This window comes from Crocuta crocuta, unplaced genomic scaffold (assembly GCF_008692635.1).
Source record: "Crocuta crocuta isolate KB4526 unplaced genomic scaffold, BGI_CrCroc_1.0 scaffold218, whole genome shotgun sequence".
NCBI lineage: Eukaryota > Metazoa > Chordata > Mammalia > Carnivora > Hyaenidae > Crocuta > Crocuta crocuta.
In genome coordinates this window covers 9,180,855-9,198,351 of record NW_027533170.1, presented here as the reverse complement: position 1 = coordinate 9,198,351, position 17,497 = coordinate 9,180,855, and the positions used below count along the sequence as shown (strand labels likewise).

The 17,497-nt window shown below is 42.1% G+C and overlaps 1 protein-coding gene across 5 annotated transcripts in view; it reads left to right on the top strand.

Moving 5' to 3' along the window:
* The first annotated feature begins 3,418 nt into the window (after positions 1-3,418).
* Positions 3,419-17,497, top strand: part of MAPK9 (mitogen-activated protein kinase 9) — a 38,200-nt gene continuing 24,121 nt past the window's right edge. For all 5 annotated transcript variants that reach the window (XM_077746234.1, XM_077746235.1, XM_077746236.1 and 2 more), the window contains exons 1-2: positions 3,419-3,585; positions 14,647-14,776. In XM_077746234.1, the coding sequence (XP_077602360.1) occupies positions 3,464-3,585; positions 14,647-14,776 (252 nt within the window). In that variant the 5' untranslated portion in view covers positions 3,419-3,463. The remainder of the gene's footprint in view (positions 3,586-14,646; positions 14,777-17,497) is intronic.

Genomic DNA, 17,497 nt, shown 5'->3' with positions numbered 1-17,497 from the left:
TAATGATGTGACATTCTCCTCAAATTCACAAAAGCTAACCTGATCATATGCCATTCAGAGTATAGTTACAACAGCTTTGGCAGAGAGTTCCAGAGTTGCTCAACAAGGTTGAGATTAGTTTGTGCCAGCCTCATTATGGGCAGGTGGACTAGCATGGCGGGCAGCTCTGAGGACTCTGGCTGGTGGGTGGCTCTTACCAGCTTTAGCATGTGACTGCCATCTCTGGGTGTGTGACAGCTGTGTTGGCTGGGGGACAGCAAACAGCTTTTGAAAGAGGAGGAAGGCAGGAAGGAAGGAGGGAAGATAAAATGGATGGATGGATGGATGGATGTGAAGTGGCATATGTCACTCTGCTTACATCTCATCAGCCAAAAGCTGGTCATCTGGCCACACCTGGCTGCCATAAAGCAGCTAGGTGTCCTCTCTTGCTGGGCAGCCATTTGTCCAGTGGGCACAGGGAGGCTTGTGTTACTGAAACAAAGGAGGGAGCAGTGGATCTGGAGGACATCAGCAGCCTGTGGCCGTCATGCTGCCTGTTTCTCAGGCACTGCACACTCACCTGTCCGAGGCCAGACTCGCAGACTGCGTGTGTCTCCTGCCCACCTCCCACTGCTTTACCTGCATTCCTCCTCATCTTCTGGGCAGCAGGTCGCACACGTTCTTCCTCCATGGTGTGCATTTACTTCTTTTTCCCACCCGCCACAACCCTGCTGTGTTTTGGCGGCTCTCCTGTCCCTGTCTGTCTTAGCCCTGCCCACCCCAGTCCATCCCTTTCGCAGCTTCCCGAATGACCCCTGAGCAGAGCAAGCCAGAGCGCGTGCCTCTCTGCTTTGATGGCTCCATAGCCCTCAGGCCCAGGTCCAGATGGCCCCCAGCGGCTTCCAGGGCCTGTGGTGATCTGGCCTGGTTTCTTCTCTCCAGCTTCTTTCCCCCGCTGCCCAGCAAAACTAACTCTCAAACAACTTGTCACACCCAGAAGCCACTTCCACCTCTTGGCACATGCTCCCTCATTTCCCTGCAGCCCGGAGCCTTCTCTGTCCTCCTGGTTTAGGCGTCTCCTTGCGTCGGGGCTCTTCCTGAGCGTGCCCACAGTGTATGCTCTCTGCCAACTCACCAGGGGCAGGCACACTGGCTGTTCCCGCATAGGACTTTGTGCACAGTGGTGTCAGCAAGTGCTTTTTGGATGACTGGCAGTGCTGGCATATTGCAATTGGGCAAAGAACCAGCAGAATGTAGTGGCTGCCTGCCTTTTTGCCGAGTTCCGTCTCTGAACCTTTGCACTCACACCCCAGGAGCCAATTCTGAGCAGTCAGCTCAAGCTCTGCACCTCAGCTGTCTGTCTCTGGCAGAACAGTCTAGATGCCACCTCCTCCATGAAGCTCTCCTTGTCTTCTGCACCCCTGTCAGAGGGTAGGACCTGTTTTGCCTTGGTTTACATTTTGCTTATGCCCTTATGTTATTATAACTTGTGTTACGATATTCCCCCAACTAGTGGATTATATGCTGCTTCAAGATGAGCTGAGCTTGCTTTATCACCTTGTTACCTGCCACGTCTTATACAAAGGCACCCCATAAACGTTGAGTTGAATTGTCTCAGCCCCATAAAAACTGTTAAAGATTGATCTCTAGAAACAGATATTCCTTCATATGTCAGTAAAATGCAGCAGCCTCCTGAGGGAATCATTAGGTACTGAATTATGGGTCAGAGCAGCAAGAGTTTATTGACTGCTTCTACTGTGGCCCTGTCCCAGCAGCGCGAGATGTCACAGTAAGCAAAGCAGACCTGTCCTCACCCTCCGGGAGCTTAGGGCCCCTCCTCACCGCAGCATGGCTTGGCCGAGCTGTTTAGCTCACCATGTGGCAGGGGCTGATCACCCGCTGTGGGTTGCCACGAGCAGTGTGTTGTTCATCTAATGCAGGCTGGCCTCCCAGAGGCACTCCCCGGCCGGTGTGCAGCACATTCAGTCATAGCCGCTGGTGGTGCTAACTGCTGTGCCTCAGCTCCTGCCTGGAGAATGGTTAAAAGGGGTGGGGGGTGGGGGCTGGGTGGCTCAGTCAGTTGCGTGTCTGACTTTTGATTTCAGCTCAGGTTGTGATCTCATGGGTTCATGGGTTCAACTCCCCAGTCAGGCTCCGTGTTGAGCATGGAGCCTGCTTCGGATTCTTTCTCACTGCCCCTCTCCCACTTGCTCTCTGTATCTTTCCCAAAACTAATAAGAATAAACTTAAAAAAAATGGAGAGGGGTGCGGGGGTGAAGCAGTAGTCAGTTGGAGAAACTATTCATTTGATTTAAATGAATTTGTTTAGGCTCATTATTTATTAATTGATTTATTTCCATAGTTTAATGGAAATTCTAGGCGGCACTGTGTTGAAATACAAATTATCACTACAGAGAACTCAGCAGGTAGGCATTAAATATTAGATGGTAGAACAAACAAGAATTTGCTGAGGCTGTAGAATAAAATTTAAATGCCATGTTTTTAAACAGCATACAATGTTTACCTCTGTGGCTTTATTGTTGGCTTTTTAATTTTTTAAAAAAGAGCCAAAGAAATCGTTTGCTGACTTTTAAATAAACTTCTTCAAACAAGGGATCCAAATCAATGTAACTATCTGCTGATTTCTGTTTGCTTGTTTTCTGTATAAAATTCCACAGGCTCTTGCAGGGCGAGGGTCTCAGCCTACTGCCCAAGCCACCAGTTTATACGAGTTCATTATGAACTATCGCCAGAGCCTCCATGTTAATGACCACAGGTTGCAATGGTTCTCTGGCTACAACTGTATTGAGCCCACCAGGGATGTGGGGTTTGGGGAATGTGGGCCAGCTCTAGGACCATGGTCAGGAGGCCAGAGCACATCCATGGGCATGCATGGCCACACACCCATGTCACCAGGCCCAACGCCCCATCGTTCCATGACTTCCTCCTTTTTCAATCTAGATATGTAGTAGGACTTGCTTTCTGCTTCATCATTTCACCTGAATTTGTGGACTTAGAAGACTGGCCCATTTGTATTCTCTGCAGGAACTGTAGACAGAATCCCTTGGAGACCTCTCCTGAGTGCCTTCATCCCTGGGTGAGGCAGCCCGAGAATCATTCAGTGACATAATCCTGTTGTGGCTAGCAAAAATGGGCAAATAAAAGAAGGGCTGTTATTTTCAAGTCCGCTCCCTTAAAATGTGGCCATGCGGGGTCTCAACGTCCCTTCTTTTCACGATGGTCTTGTGCCTCTGAAATGTCATTGCATTTTTTTGTTTCTTGTTTGTTTCGCACTTTGTTCAGGACTTGGTCTAACCAAGTTTATCAGCTTACAGCCATGTTGTCTTACTTACCAATAAGGTGGCAACCCTGTGAAGTGAGCTGTGCCTGTATCATCTCAGAAAGAGTGCATGTTCATTCTGTTTCTCTTTTAAGGAGCCCGACGATTGTACCAGCTCTTTGGAATATTCTATGATACTACATCATGAGTGACAGTAAATGTGATAGTCAGTTTTACAGTGTGCAAGTGGCAGACTCAACTTTCACTGTCCTGAAACGTTACCAGCAGTTGAAACCAATTGGCTCTGGAGCCCAAGGGATTGTTTGGTAAGTATGGTCTGTTTCAATAGCGTGGACTGAGTTATTGTCATAATAAAAACCCAAGAAAACTAAATTGTCAGAACTTAGAAACGCTGATGGTAAAAAAAAAAAACCAAACCCTCTTTTCTTTGCAATAGGTTTTTGAACTAAATCGAATCAAGCTCTTGTTCTAGTTATATGTAGTCATATTGTAGGATACAGACCTCAATTCTTAGAATACTGCATAAATTTACATAGGTTGTGATTTTTCTTTTCCCTTTGTTTCTTTTTTCTTTTCTTTTCTTTTTTTTTTTCCCATTCCCCCTGTCATTAGATTCTAGAGTAATAGGTATAACAGTGAGTTATAACAGAAATTTGGAGTTTTATTCATTTCTTCATCCTGGCCACCCCTCCCTCCTCCCCCTTTTATCCCCAATCACTCCTATTCATTTCTAGGCGCCGTCACTGCAGTGCCTTACCCTTCATTGGCAGGATGAGGCCAGTCAGTGTCATTATCACCCCATGGATTAACCAGGAAGGGCTGCTGTGTGAGGGGTTGGGCTGGCCGTCTCTTCCTTGGTGTCTCACTTCAGCCATGTGTCCAGCCCGTCAGAACCGTTGGTCTGACCCTGAACCTTAGTCTCTTGCATGGTAAGACAGTCAGCTGCCGCGACATCACCGGCCAGCTAAAGGTAAAGTCTTTCACGTGTTTTCTAGACTACAGTTATCAGCACTTCCCAAACTTTTTAACCCGTAGTTTTCTGGGCAAGACTTTTTTTTCTTTCTTTTTTTTTTTTCTTTCTTTTTTTGGGTCAATAAAAACAAAGTTGTCTTTGCATCTAAAAGAAACTGTGATGGAGCTAAATATCCACTGTTTACAACTTGTAGGCAGAGGGGATTCAAGATAAAAGAGGACTCTGCCAGATGTTCTGGTAGGGGGCTTAATGTGCTCATTAGAGATTTTGAGTCTAGAATCAGTGGTTTGTAATTAACTGATTCTCCATTCAGGAGACCTGAGATCCTGGAAGTCAGTTGTTTCCTTCAGCCTGTGGGTGGTTGGAGCCCTGGAAGCAAAGAGGAGATGACTGTTCAGAGCTTCACAGAAAAACTAACGTAGGAGAAGGGGCTCTTTGGGAGGAATGCTCAGCCTGGGTCTAAAATAAGGGTGATCTTAATTTCCAGACAACACACTGTATTGGTATTTAAATCCATTGTGCCAAAAAAAAAAAAAAAGTTTTAAAGTCAATGGATGGTTCAGATGAGGACACTTTGATAAGTATAAAAAGTTCTAGACAATAAAACATTGATTTATAATCCATCTCTTATTTGGATTTGCATAGTAATTTGATCTAGGTAATTTGGCAAGGCTGGTATTAACAACGTTTAATGTAATAACCACATTGAGAGGCTGACTCCCAGTGTGGTTCATAAGTAATTGTAAGTAAAGTTCATGAGTAAAAAATGTTCATAAGTAATTGCAAAACAGAAGGTTTTGTAAATGGGAGGCGGTTAAAATTAATGACTTCATGACAGCATGGTAAATAACAGTAAAACCACATGCTACTTTATAAAATACCATTTTTCAAAGGTTGGTTTTGACTTCCAGGTTGTATACGCTACTTTTTATCCTTAATTTTTATAGACATGTTTAATAATGAAATTATTCATCATGGATGTGTATTTTTTATTTAAAAAGTTTTAGTTTTGAAACAGATGTTCCTAACATGCCATTATAAGCTAAACCTCATCTGAGAAAAGCAGTGGCAAAATTATAGGATGGAAAGTTCTGAATTAAAAAAAAAAATTTGTTGGGGCACCTGGGTGGCTCAGTTGGTTAAGTGTCCGACTTTGGCTCAGGTCAGATCTCATGGTTCATGGGTTCGAGCCCCACATCAGGCTCTGTGCTGACAGCTCAGAGCCTGGAGCCTGTTTCAGATTCTGTGTCTTCCTCTCTCTCTGCCCCTCCCCAACTCATGCTCTGTCTCTCTCTGTCTCAAAAGTAAATAAACTATAAAAAAAATTTTTAAAAATTTTGTTAAACTCAGAGTCCAGAAATAAACCCGTACATTTATGGCCAGTTGATTTTGGAAAGTGCGCCACGGTCGTCCAATGGGGAAAGAACAGTCTCTTCAACAGATAGTGCTGGGGCAAGTGGATATCCACATGCAAAAGCCATGTCCATGTGTTGGACCCTTGCTTTACATCGTGTAAAAGGTTAACTCAAAATGGATCATTGACCTAAATGTAAGCACTAGAAGCATAACACTCTTAGAAGAAACCTGGGGGAAGCTTCATGACTTTGGATTCTTAGAAATGACACCAAAAGCATGAACAACAAAAGAACAAATTGGACTCCATCAAAATTAAAAACTTTGGTGTATCGAAGGACACTGTCAAGAGAGTGAAGAAACCACCTACAAAATGGGGAAATGTTTGCAAATCATATATCTGGTAAGCGTCTAGTATCCAGAATGTATAAACTTACAACTTTAAGAAGACAGCCCAATTAAAATAAAAAAACAGGTAAAGGACTTATATAGACATTTCCCCAGAGAGGATATAAAAATAGGTAATAAGCACATGCAAAGATGTTCAGCATTAGTGATTTGGGAAATGAAAATCAAAACCACAATGAGATACTACTTCATACCCACTAGGATGGCCGCGATCAACCCAACAGAAAAGAACGAATGTTGACAAGGGTATGAAGAAGGTGGGAGCCTCGTGTGATGCTGGTGAGAATGTAAGATGGTGCGGCCACTTGTGGAAAACAGTTTGACGGATCCTCAACACAGAATTACCACGTGACCCAGGAACTACGCCTAGGTATATACCCCAAAGATTAAAAACCAATGTTCCAACAAAGACTTGTACACAGATACTTGTAGCAGCAATATTTGCAGTAGCCAGAAGGTAGAGACAGCCCAAATGTCCTTCGGGAGATGATGAATAGATGCACAAATTGTGTTCTGTGCACAAACGGGGTCTGATTCATAAGAGGAACAAAGCCCTGACACATGCTACGAGGACGATCCTCAAAAGCACGCCAAATGAAAGAAGCCAGATTTTTGTGAGATATCCAGAGTAGGTGGGTCCATGGGGGCGGATGTAGACTGGTGGTTAGCAGAGGCAAGAGGGAAGGGGGATGGGACAGTGCTTGCTGGGTATGGGCTTTCCTCTGTATCTTTTGGAATGATGTGTCCACACAACATGGTGAATGGACCAAACCCCACCAAATTGTTCACTTTCACATGGTTAATTTTGTGTGTATGTGAATCTCCCCACAAACATACTCTTTAAAAAAAGAAAAGCAAACTGGGGCGGCGGGGTGGAGCTTGGGTGGCTCAGACTTGATCTCAGAGTTGTGAGTTTAAGCCCCACGTTGGGCGTGGAGCCTAGTTTAAAAAAAAGAAAAGCAAACTGGAAGGTGCCTTACAGCAAGGCTGTTTTGTCATTTTGTCATTTGGATATTTAACTCCTGATACTAAAGTATCGTATGTAATGATATTTTTACACTATGTTGTGTATAAAATGTGTTCTCATTTCCCTATAGTAGCTTGACTTATATATTGACAGAATCTTAATAGAAAGTCACTTAAATCTTCATGTTTTCCTTTACGTGATTTCATGACAATTTTGTTAATACTTGTGGGGGCAGCTTTTATCCCCCATGTAGAAAGGTAGGCAGAAAGTAGTATTCAGGGGGTAAAACCCTGATGCCATTTTAAATTTCCTCCCTTGCAAATTCCCATTCCCATTAGCCTGAGTTTTGATTGTAAGGCAAGATCAAAGGCTGGGTTTTTGTTGTTTTCTGCTCAAGAAAGAAGTCATTACTTGGAATTAATTAAGCGTAATTAATTAAAACTTAATGGGCCCATGCACAGCTAACATTTTATCTCACGATTTTCGAGGTCACTCTTTCACTTACCTTTCTAACCCAGCCAGTTACTTGTTACCAAAGCAACGCCTGTGGGGCTGACTTCACGCGACATGTGGAGAAGGGGTTAGTTACTTGATTCGGATGACTGAGGTCTTCTGGTAGAGATGTTTGTACAGCTGTGAAAATCCTTGGGCTTCTGGGATGTTTCATCCATTGGCCTTCAGATGGAGTGCCATCCTGGGAGCTGGGCCCACATGGTTGGAGACCTGCCTTCTGTCATCACGTTGTTGTCTCTTTCCCAGAGCCTGTGTGGCCTTACCGTCGGCCAGCCAGGCAGGTGGCTACTCCTCACCTCCCTGCTGGGCTTGAGGCTCCAGGGTCCCCTTGAGCCGCAGCAGTGGTGATCCTCAAAATGAGAGAGTACTTCCCTGTGATGCTCCACCCCCGCACCCCCTCCCGTCTTCTGAGGGTTTTTTCCTGGATCTGTTTTGCACAGCATCTTGGATATTGGCATTCTGCTTTGAGGGCCTCAGAAGAAAAGTGTTCAGGACATGGTGCAAGGAGAGGATCTTTCACCTTGTTCCGTTGCATGACTAGAACAAGAAACTTCTAATGGTGCCAGTCAGACCCCTTTCTTCCCCCCCAAACAGAAGGGCCTGAGTATCCCCCCACCATCAAGCCCTGACTTCTAGGTAACTGGTTCTCTGCAGCAGTTCTTTCCCTACAAGCACGACCATGACTTTTGTCCCTACTGCATGTCCTGGTTGGATTGTCCTCAGAAGCCCATCAGTCTTTAAGACACTGTCGCTGGTCTTTCAAGACTAATCTCGTCTGTGAAATGTCCCCAGCTAATCTCAACTCACATTTAGAATAGAGCCTCCTCTCTGATTGAACCAAATGCTTGATTGATGTGCACATGTGCACGTGTGCTTGCATGCATGTACACACACATACACACATACACACACTCCAGAACTAGAAGATAATAGATTTGTGTTTTAAACCAAATTTGTGGTAACTTGTTACTACAGCAATAGGAAACTAACAAGAGGGGAGGGCATATGTTTTCTTACATTTTTGAAAAGAAAATATAGTAGCAATAGTGCATGGTTTATAAAACTTGTTAATTGTCTTTTTAAACTAGAGCTTTATAAAAACCTAGGGACTGGGGTGCAGGGAAACCAAAGAGCAGGTACTGATATGGGATTAAGTGGAAGAATGAGGACCAGGACCAGAGTAAAATATTCTGACTCTTAATTCTGAATCATTTTTTCAATTGCCTCTTACTTGTTTCTATATTTTTGTTCATTAAAAATGTTAGTGAAACTGAGCCTGGGTGGCTCAGTTCGTTAAGCATCCGACTCTTGATTTCAGCTCAGGTCATGACCTCATGGTTTGTGCGACTGAGCCCCATCTTGGGCTCCAGTGTCAGCATGGAGCCTGCTTGGGATTCTCTCTCTCTCTGTCTCTCTCTCTCTGCCCCTGCCCTGTTCTCTCTCTCTCTCAAAATAAATAAGCATTTTTAAAAATGTTAGTGAAATAAATTAGGAAGTAAGTTTAAAATGTTTATTGCTTTGAATTCTTCATAAATATCAACTACATTATTTAGTAAAATTAAGTAATTGCAAGATTTTGTTGAAGCTGTAGTGGGGGGAAAGTGTGTACATTTCTTTCATATCTGTTCAGTTTTTCTGTCTCCTTCTAAAATCTCAAGCTGTTCATTCAAAATAGTGAGAATTATCTGTTTTATGGAACAGTTGCATGAAGTGTTTAACTTAAAAAAAAGTTTAATGTTAGGTCTGGCAGACCCTAGAAGTCACAGCTACAACCGAACATGAAAGGGTTAGTCTAGCTCTTACTCCTTTTTCTCTCTCTAGTTCTGTTCACCCATGAACGTCAGCCTGTTCTTACGCTGTTTTATTTTTTTCTCCATTTCTGTAAGTAAATAAGCATATAATGTCTGTAACAAAATTTTGGCGGTACAGAAGGTTTATAGTGTAAAGCACAAGAAGGCTGTAATGTGGGAGAACTGAGCTCCAAGTCCGGCTCTGAGCCACACACCAGCAGTTCTTTGTGACCTTGGGCAGATCCTTGGGTCTTTGTAGGTCTTCACAGCCTCACCTCTAAAGTGAGCAGTTTCAGAGCTTCTGGATTAGAATGATGGATCAGATACCCAACAAAGAGAGCAGCAGGAGGACACTGACCATAGTCAGTGGGATGAGAGCTTTTAACAAGTTTCTGAAATGTAAGAAGCAATTGGAAACTTGATGCAGATAAACAGAGCAGGGGAAGTGAGAATAAGTAGCTGAGACATTTGCAGCAAGGAAGAGAACCTATCTAGAGTAAAACCCCAAAGAAGCTGTGGGTGTAGAGATGACAGAGACAGAAAACGAAGATGAAACGAGTGCCCGGAAATAGGGGTGTTAATTAAAAGCGTGTCTGTGAAACAGTTATGCTGGTTGGCTCTCAACATCCCCCCGCCACCCCCGTGCTCAGCATTTGCACCTAGAGAGCAAGTAGGTGAGTGAAGAATTAGTAGGCTAGGATCCAGGGACGGACAGAAGACTAGTAGGGGAAGCCCAAAATTTGGGGCTCTTTCCCCTGAGGACATTTGAAAATTCTAGAGTGTGTAACTGAGAGATTGAGTTATACTTTGTATTGCCTTGGGTGACCAGAAGACAGGGACTGTAGCCTGGAGCCCTGTAAGGGGCCGGGTGAACTTTTCACCTTGAGCTGGGACCAAAAAAGGATTGCACCCCAGAAGTTAAGAATGAGCCAGAAAGAAACACCCTTGCAGGCCCTGCCACTCAGCCCCAAATCATCTCATTTGCTGAACTTGAACTGAAGTGAACCCAGATTGCTAGTGCCCTCCACCAGGTGCACAGCAGAAGTGAATTTAAATTCTGGATATCAAACTATTTCTAGATAGTAAGCAGTTTTGCAAGTGCAAAGTCCCACACACCATCACAAATAACTAGTCACACAGAAGAGTAGACAGCACGCATATGACCCAGCACAAACAACAGAGAAAAGAAACGGATCCACAGGGGATGTTAATGTTATTGGATCCAAACTTTTATAGCTATGACGTTGTGTTCAGGATGGTAAAAGACAAGATGAAAAATTTTAGAAAAATAAAGACATAAAAAAAAGAGCTTAATCGAAACTCTAGAAGTGTAAGATATAGAAATTGAACTATGAAGTTAATGGATGGTTTAATGGCATATTAGATACAACTACAGAGAGATTTAGCAATCTGAAAGGTGAGTCAGGAAAAAAATTCAGAATGAATCCTGGAGAGACAAAATGGTAAAAAAAAAATACAGGAGGCAGGATGTATTCATTTTCTCTTGCTGCGTAACAAGTTACCACAGATTTGGTGTTTTAAAGCAACACACATGCACAATTTCATACTTCTCGTAGGCCAGAAACCTGCATGGGCTTGCCTGGGTTCTTGCCCAGCATCCCATGAGGCTGAAATCAAGATGTTGGCTGGGCTGCACTCTTATCTGGAGGCTCTAGGAAAGAATGTGCTTCTGAGCACATTCACAGGACCCAGTGGCTTCCAGCTGTAGGTCTGAGGTCCCCTTCCCTTGCTGTCAGTCAAAGGCCACTGTGCTCCGAGAGGCTCCTGCATTCCTTCTCATGTGCCCCCCCACCTCCCACCTTCAAGGCAGCCGTGGCAAGTCTAATCCTTCTCAGGGTAAAAATCGCTCAGTCTTTCCCCTCTTCCCAGCAGCCAGAACAAACTCTGCTTCTAAAGGGCTGTTGTGGTGCACCTGGCTTAGAGAGTTAAGCGTCTGACTTCAGCTCAGGTCATGATCTCGTGGTTTGTGAGTTTGAGCCCCGCGTCCGGCTCTGCACTGACAGCTTGGAGCCTGGAGCCTCCTTCGCATTCTGTGTCTCCCTCTCTCTCTGTCCCTCCTCTGCTCATGCTGTGTCTCTGTCTCTCTCAAGAATAAATAGACATTTAAAAATAATAATAATAAAGGGCTGTTGTGATTATATTAGCTCCCATCTCCTGTTTGTTAATGAATATGCTTAGCCCTATTTATAGAATACAAGGTCAGTATACATAAAAACCAAATGCCTAAAAATTGGCTTTGAAAATGGCTTGGCATTCCCACTCTTAGCTAACTACTTGTCAGAAATGCGTGCATAAGGGACCTAGATAATATTTATGACTGTGTTTCTTACAATTGCTAGCAAACAGAAAACAACCAAATTATCCAGCAACATGGCATGTAGTCATGCAAAGGAATGACACAGAATGACACAGAATGAATTATAGCTACATACAACAACAGGTGTCTCCCAAATGTAATATTGAGTGAAAGAAGTCAGACAGAAGCAGTTCTAAAAACCAGGCAAAACTAAGCCACAAGAGGTTGGGGCCACGGGGAGGGGGGAGCTTGAATATGCACATTTAGCCAGTAAAAGCAAGGAGGTGATGATCATAAAAGTCAGAAGTAGTTATCTTTGGGGACAGGAGGGATAGTGATTAGTAAGGGGAGGCTTTGGGGATACTGACAAAACATGACTCTTTGTGATAAAGCATTGAACTGAGGAACAGGAAGAGAAGCAAAGGGATGAATATCAGACAGGCATAGTCTTCTCACCAATACTCAATGTTGGAAATCTGTGGAGTTTCAAGAGAAAATTTGTTTTGAGACAGAAGACAAACTATCAGTCAAGAATGAGGACAGAATAAGATCATTTATCTTCTGTGGACTCTTTTGAGGCAATTCCTTGAGGATGTGTTCCACCAAGAAAGAGAATGCAGGAACGTGTATGCCCAGAAGCATGGAGGCCAGGGAAGAGAAGCCCCAGGACGGTGGCTGCACAGCAGGCCTTGAAAGAAACTCCAGGAAAACATATCTTCAAAAAGAATGGACTAGACTCTAAGCAATAGTTCATGTGAGTGAGAAGGTGGGAAGCGCTGGGGATAGACTTTAGAAAGGGGTATTTTTCTTCTCTTAAAAAGAAAAAATGCTAGGGCACCTGAGTGGCTCAGTCAGTTAAGCATCCAACTTGGGCTCAGGTCATGATCTCACAGTTTGTAGGTTCGAGCCCCACATCAGCTGTCCGTGTTGACAGCTCAGAGCCTGGAGCCTGCTTCAGATTCTGTGTCTCCCTCTCTCTCTGCCCCTCCCCTGCTCTCTCTCTGAAAAATAAATATTTAAAAAAAGAAAAAATGCTTGTTAGAAACTTATGGTGGAACAGCTAGGTAAAGTCGTGGTCTAAAGTGTCAAACAGCTTTAAAAGGACAGGATATTTGAACAATTGATGGGATATAAGAAAAGAAAATCCATCTGACTTTGATGCCAGAAACAGTCTCATTCCCTTGTGAGTGACAAGAAGGGTCATGTGACCCTTAGAAAATGAACTGTAATCCAAGCTCTGCAATTAGCACCGTTTGCATGTGCATGCATACTCTCTGTGTCTTGGTTTTCAACTTTTAGACACATCCGAAAAAAGAAACACAGAAGACATAGTTGTAGGGACGGAATAGATATGTTCTCTAGCTTGACCATTTGAGACAGAAGTTTGGAGGAAGGGAAAGAGAGTAGATCCCTGGAGGCAAAAGAGGTGGAATGTGATGGTCTCATCTTACATACTGGGAGTCCAGAAGTTCCCTTGAAGGTTGATGGATCAAGAAATTGAGGCACGTTGTTTAAAGTCACAAAGGTAACTAAGGGAAAAGTTCAACATGACACGAGAGCAAAAAGCTGGGAGAGTTGGGGGTTTCAAGTAAGAGGCTAAATCTTCAGCTTGGGGGAGTAGACAGACAATATCTGAAGTTGATACATGAGGAAATAGTGATAAAAAGATATTCATCTGGAGTTGAGAAGTGACCGTAAGAATTAAAACCAGGAAAAATTGAAGGCAGTTGCTCCTGCAGTTGGAACTACTAGTGGGGAAAGTAGGTGTCTGCTCAGAGGCTCAGAATTCTTCCATTTGGTTCATTTGGGACAAAAACTTTTGAGATCAAGAAAGGTGTATCTGTCTTCAAGTTCTTAAGACTGAAAAATATATGTAGTTACAAATGCACATGTATGTATGTTAATTACCTATTGCACAGTAGATTTATCTTCAACATTTTATAATATGAGTGGTGCATTTACATATGGGCCTGTGGGTTTACATATGTGCATACATGTCCACATACTGTGAACTGAATTAAAGAGAAACAATTACAAAGCCACGTGAAGTTTCTAATCATTAACATATGCTACCATGAACAGCCTTCAATTTAAAGCTGATTCAATTAAGTTAAGGCTTTTGGCAAAAAAACATTAATAGGAGTGTATAAGTGGAAATGATGTTACAAACTGAATAGAATAAATAGAAACAAAATTTAAACAGTGCTTCAGTTCTGAGGTGGTCTTTGGCAGCTTTTAACCTCTAACAAGTAGCCAAAAAGTAATAATAACACCAGTAGTGCTATTAGCACTAATTTGTACAAAATGTGCAATCAGGCTACTCAACTCTCCCTGTCTGTTTTCTGGAGGAAAAGGAACTATAAATTTCAACTGGGAATTTGAGATGCCAGAAACAAGCCTCTGCAGGATTTTATTCTTACTATAATAGTACAAGGAGTTATTTCTAGTAGAATTTTATATATAGTAATTGCTTACGTTAGCGGTTTTGTGTCTTGGGGATTTAACCATGAGCGGAGATCTTGGCTTCTGTTTTCTCTTTAGATTCTTTTGTCTGGGAAAAACACAATCAAAACTTACATTTATTATATTCTTCTCATGAGCTCAACCATTTCTTTCACTGTGATACTCCAGAATATACTTCTATTTTATTCTGTGATAACCAGTGACCTCCCTCCCCGCAACTTATTGGCATATTTAAACTGAAGAGTTCATTTCTTAACTGGTCTTACATGCTATGTATTGAATTACTTGGTTCTGAGTATAATGATCTCAGCTAATATGATGAGAAGGCAGTGTGCAAAGAACCGTTGAATCCCATCCTAACCATAGCTGCCCTGTCTGTATCTCTGCAGAGCGACTGGTCCGTCCCACACTAACAGCCAGTTTACTTTGCTCTTGACGTGTAGAAGTACCTTGAGTGGAAACAAACAGAAAGAGATTTCCTTATTCGTTACTTATTTAAAAAGATAATGCCTTGAATGTATGTTCTACATTGCAGTATTTTCCAGAGTCTAATGGGTTCCTTATTATATTTCCTAATTATAGTGCTGCTTTTGATACAGTTCTTGGGATAAATGTTGCAGTCAAGAAACTAAGCCGTCCTTTTCAGAATCAAACCCATGCAAAGAGAGCTTATCGTGAACTCGTCCTCTTAAAATGTGTCAATCATAAAAATGTAAGTTACATATGTTTTCTCCGCATAATGTTGTCCACAATGTGATCATCTTCTGGGTCTTTGGAAATATGTTGAGTTTAGACATAGGGTAAACTAGTAATAACAGTAACTATTTAAATGGTTATATTTTATTGATAAAATTCTTTTTTTATATTTTTAAAATAATTTTTAAAGTTTATTTATTTATTTTGATAGAGAGAGGGCATGAGGAGGGGAGGGGCAGAGGGAGAGAAAGAGAGGATCCCAAGCAGGCTTTGCACTGTCAGCACAGAGCCCCGTGCAGGGCTCGAACCCTTGAGACCATGAGATCATGACCTGAGCCAAAACCAAGAGTTGGATGCTTAACCAACTGAGCCACCCAGGTGCCCCTGTTGATAAAATATTTAATCAACATTGGAGAATTTGCAGTAAACCAGAAGCATCACGGCCCAGTTTTGGTCACTGAAGACAGGTAGCAATATCAATTAACCCTGTAATTGTTTCAGTTTCAGTATTTCTGTTTCTATGCAGTGGCAACAGTTTTGACCTAACAGACTGAGAAACAACAACATATTTTTTTAGAAAACCATTGTTCTGGAGCTTTTTACCTTGTCCTAAGGGCATTTCAGGTTTAAATACATGTTAGTAGATGGTGTGATATTCAAGATAGCTATCTACTCAGCATCTCCACAGAAATCAAAGCACTGTAAATTTCAAGGAGAAATTGTATGTTTCCAGAAGATGAGGCATTCAGGCACATTGGATGTCCACCACTGGTCTCTGAGCATTATTGTGAGCATGATTTTGATAACCTTGCCTTGTAATAAGAAATCACTTGTTATGTCTTGAAGGGACTTTGGAGATCACCTCTATGTGACCGCTTTTTTTGTTGATGAGTATTTAAGACTACACTGAGTTTCATGCTGTTCCCTTTGCTGTAGCATGAATGTAGCATCTTTCTGGTGTAGGGACATTACAGACAAAACTAAGATAAGTTTATTCTTTTGATTTTGTTTTTAATTTCTCCAAGGCATGCTTTATTCTTGTATATATTGAATATAAGTATATATTCCTTATACACCTAGATTTTTTCAGATTATACAAAAGTGTAGTTATTATTATTTTTTTTTTAATTCAAAGGGTATAAACAAAGAGGCAAAAATCCTCAAATCCCACAGATCATTATCATTAACATTTTGGTGAGCGTTCTTATACACGTATGTACATGCATACATGAACACGACCTTCTATGTTATTGTACATCCTGCTTTTTCCCTCATGGAATGTTTCTGGACCTCAGATATATTAATGAGCATAGATGGAAGCCATTTTTTAAATGGTACAGATGCACAGTATTTATTTAACCAGTCACCTGTTCCTGGATATTTAGATTGTTTCCAGTTTTTGCTGTTATAATCAATGCTACCACAAACATTGTTATACATGCACTTCACACACTTGTCCAGGTAAACTTCTTGGCCAAAGCATATACTGTGCACTTCTGGTTTTAATCTGTGCTGACACATTGACCTCAAGAAAGACTGTCCATTGTACACTTCCGTTAAGAGTGCCTGAGAATGGGGGCGCCTGGGTGGCTCAGTCGGTTGAGCATCTGACTTCACCTCAGTCATGATCTCATGGTTCCGGAGTTTGAGCCCCACATCAGGCTCGCTGCTGTCAGCTCAGAGCCTGCTTCGGATCTTCTGTCTCCCCCTCTCCCTGGCCCTCCCCATTCCCTCTCAAAAATGAATAAACATCTATATATACATATATAAAATTTTATATCTATACATAAAAGACTGTCTGAGAATGAGTTTTCTTTCAGAACCCCCAGCACTACCTTCAGGCTTGTCGTCAGACTTTACCAATCTAAGAGATGACACATGATATCTTATTCTTACTTGTGAAGTTGAGCTCCTTTCCATATTTCTGTTAGCCATTTATTTTTAAAGAATTTGTTTTCCGTGGCCTTTGCCCATTTTTTCCTTCGGCTGTTGGTGTCTTTCTTATGCATTTAGAGAAGATCCTTGGATATTAAAGCTGCCAACCCTTGCTTCTTTTCCATTTGACCTCAATTAAGTTGTTTTTGCCATACTTTTTTTTTTAAATCTCGGTTAAGTTTCGTAGGTTTCCTGTCATGCTTAGAAAAGGCTTTTCTACACTAGAATTACATAAATGTTTATCCATGTTACAATGTTTTATGATTTTATGATTTATGTTTAAATCTGTGTTGCATTTGGAGGTGATGTGAAGAATGAATATGGACCCGGTTTTATTTTTCCCTGGGTTAGCCAGCCGCCCCAGTCCTGTATACTGAATCATTCCTCTTGCCCTTGCTCATTTGAAATGACTGAGGATGTATGTTTGATGCTCAATCAGTGGGGCTCATCGTTTAACTGTTGGGGTGCCAGGACCGAGGCCTTGTGGTAGAGGCCTTTCTAGAACCCTTTCAGTAAATACATAACACTGTGAAGGGTTAATCTTCGTCATACTAAAATTACAGCTTCATCTTCATAATTCAAAACTTTTTAAATTGTAAATAGTATTTAAGTTTTCAGAGTTAACATTGCCTTGGTGTTTTTCTGGCCACAATTTCTACTCTTTTGTGTTCAGAGCCCGAAAGACATTATATGTTAAAATTCTGTCATAATCAGTCACTAGAGACACATAAAATGTGATTTGATTAAAAGTACATCTTATTTCCAAGATGAGAACCCTAATCATTGAACTTTTCTCAAAGGC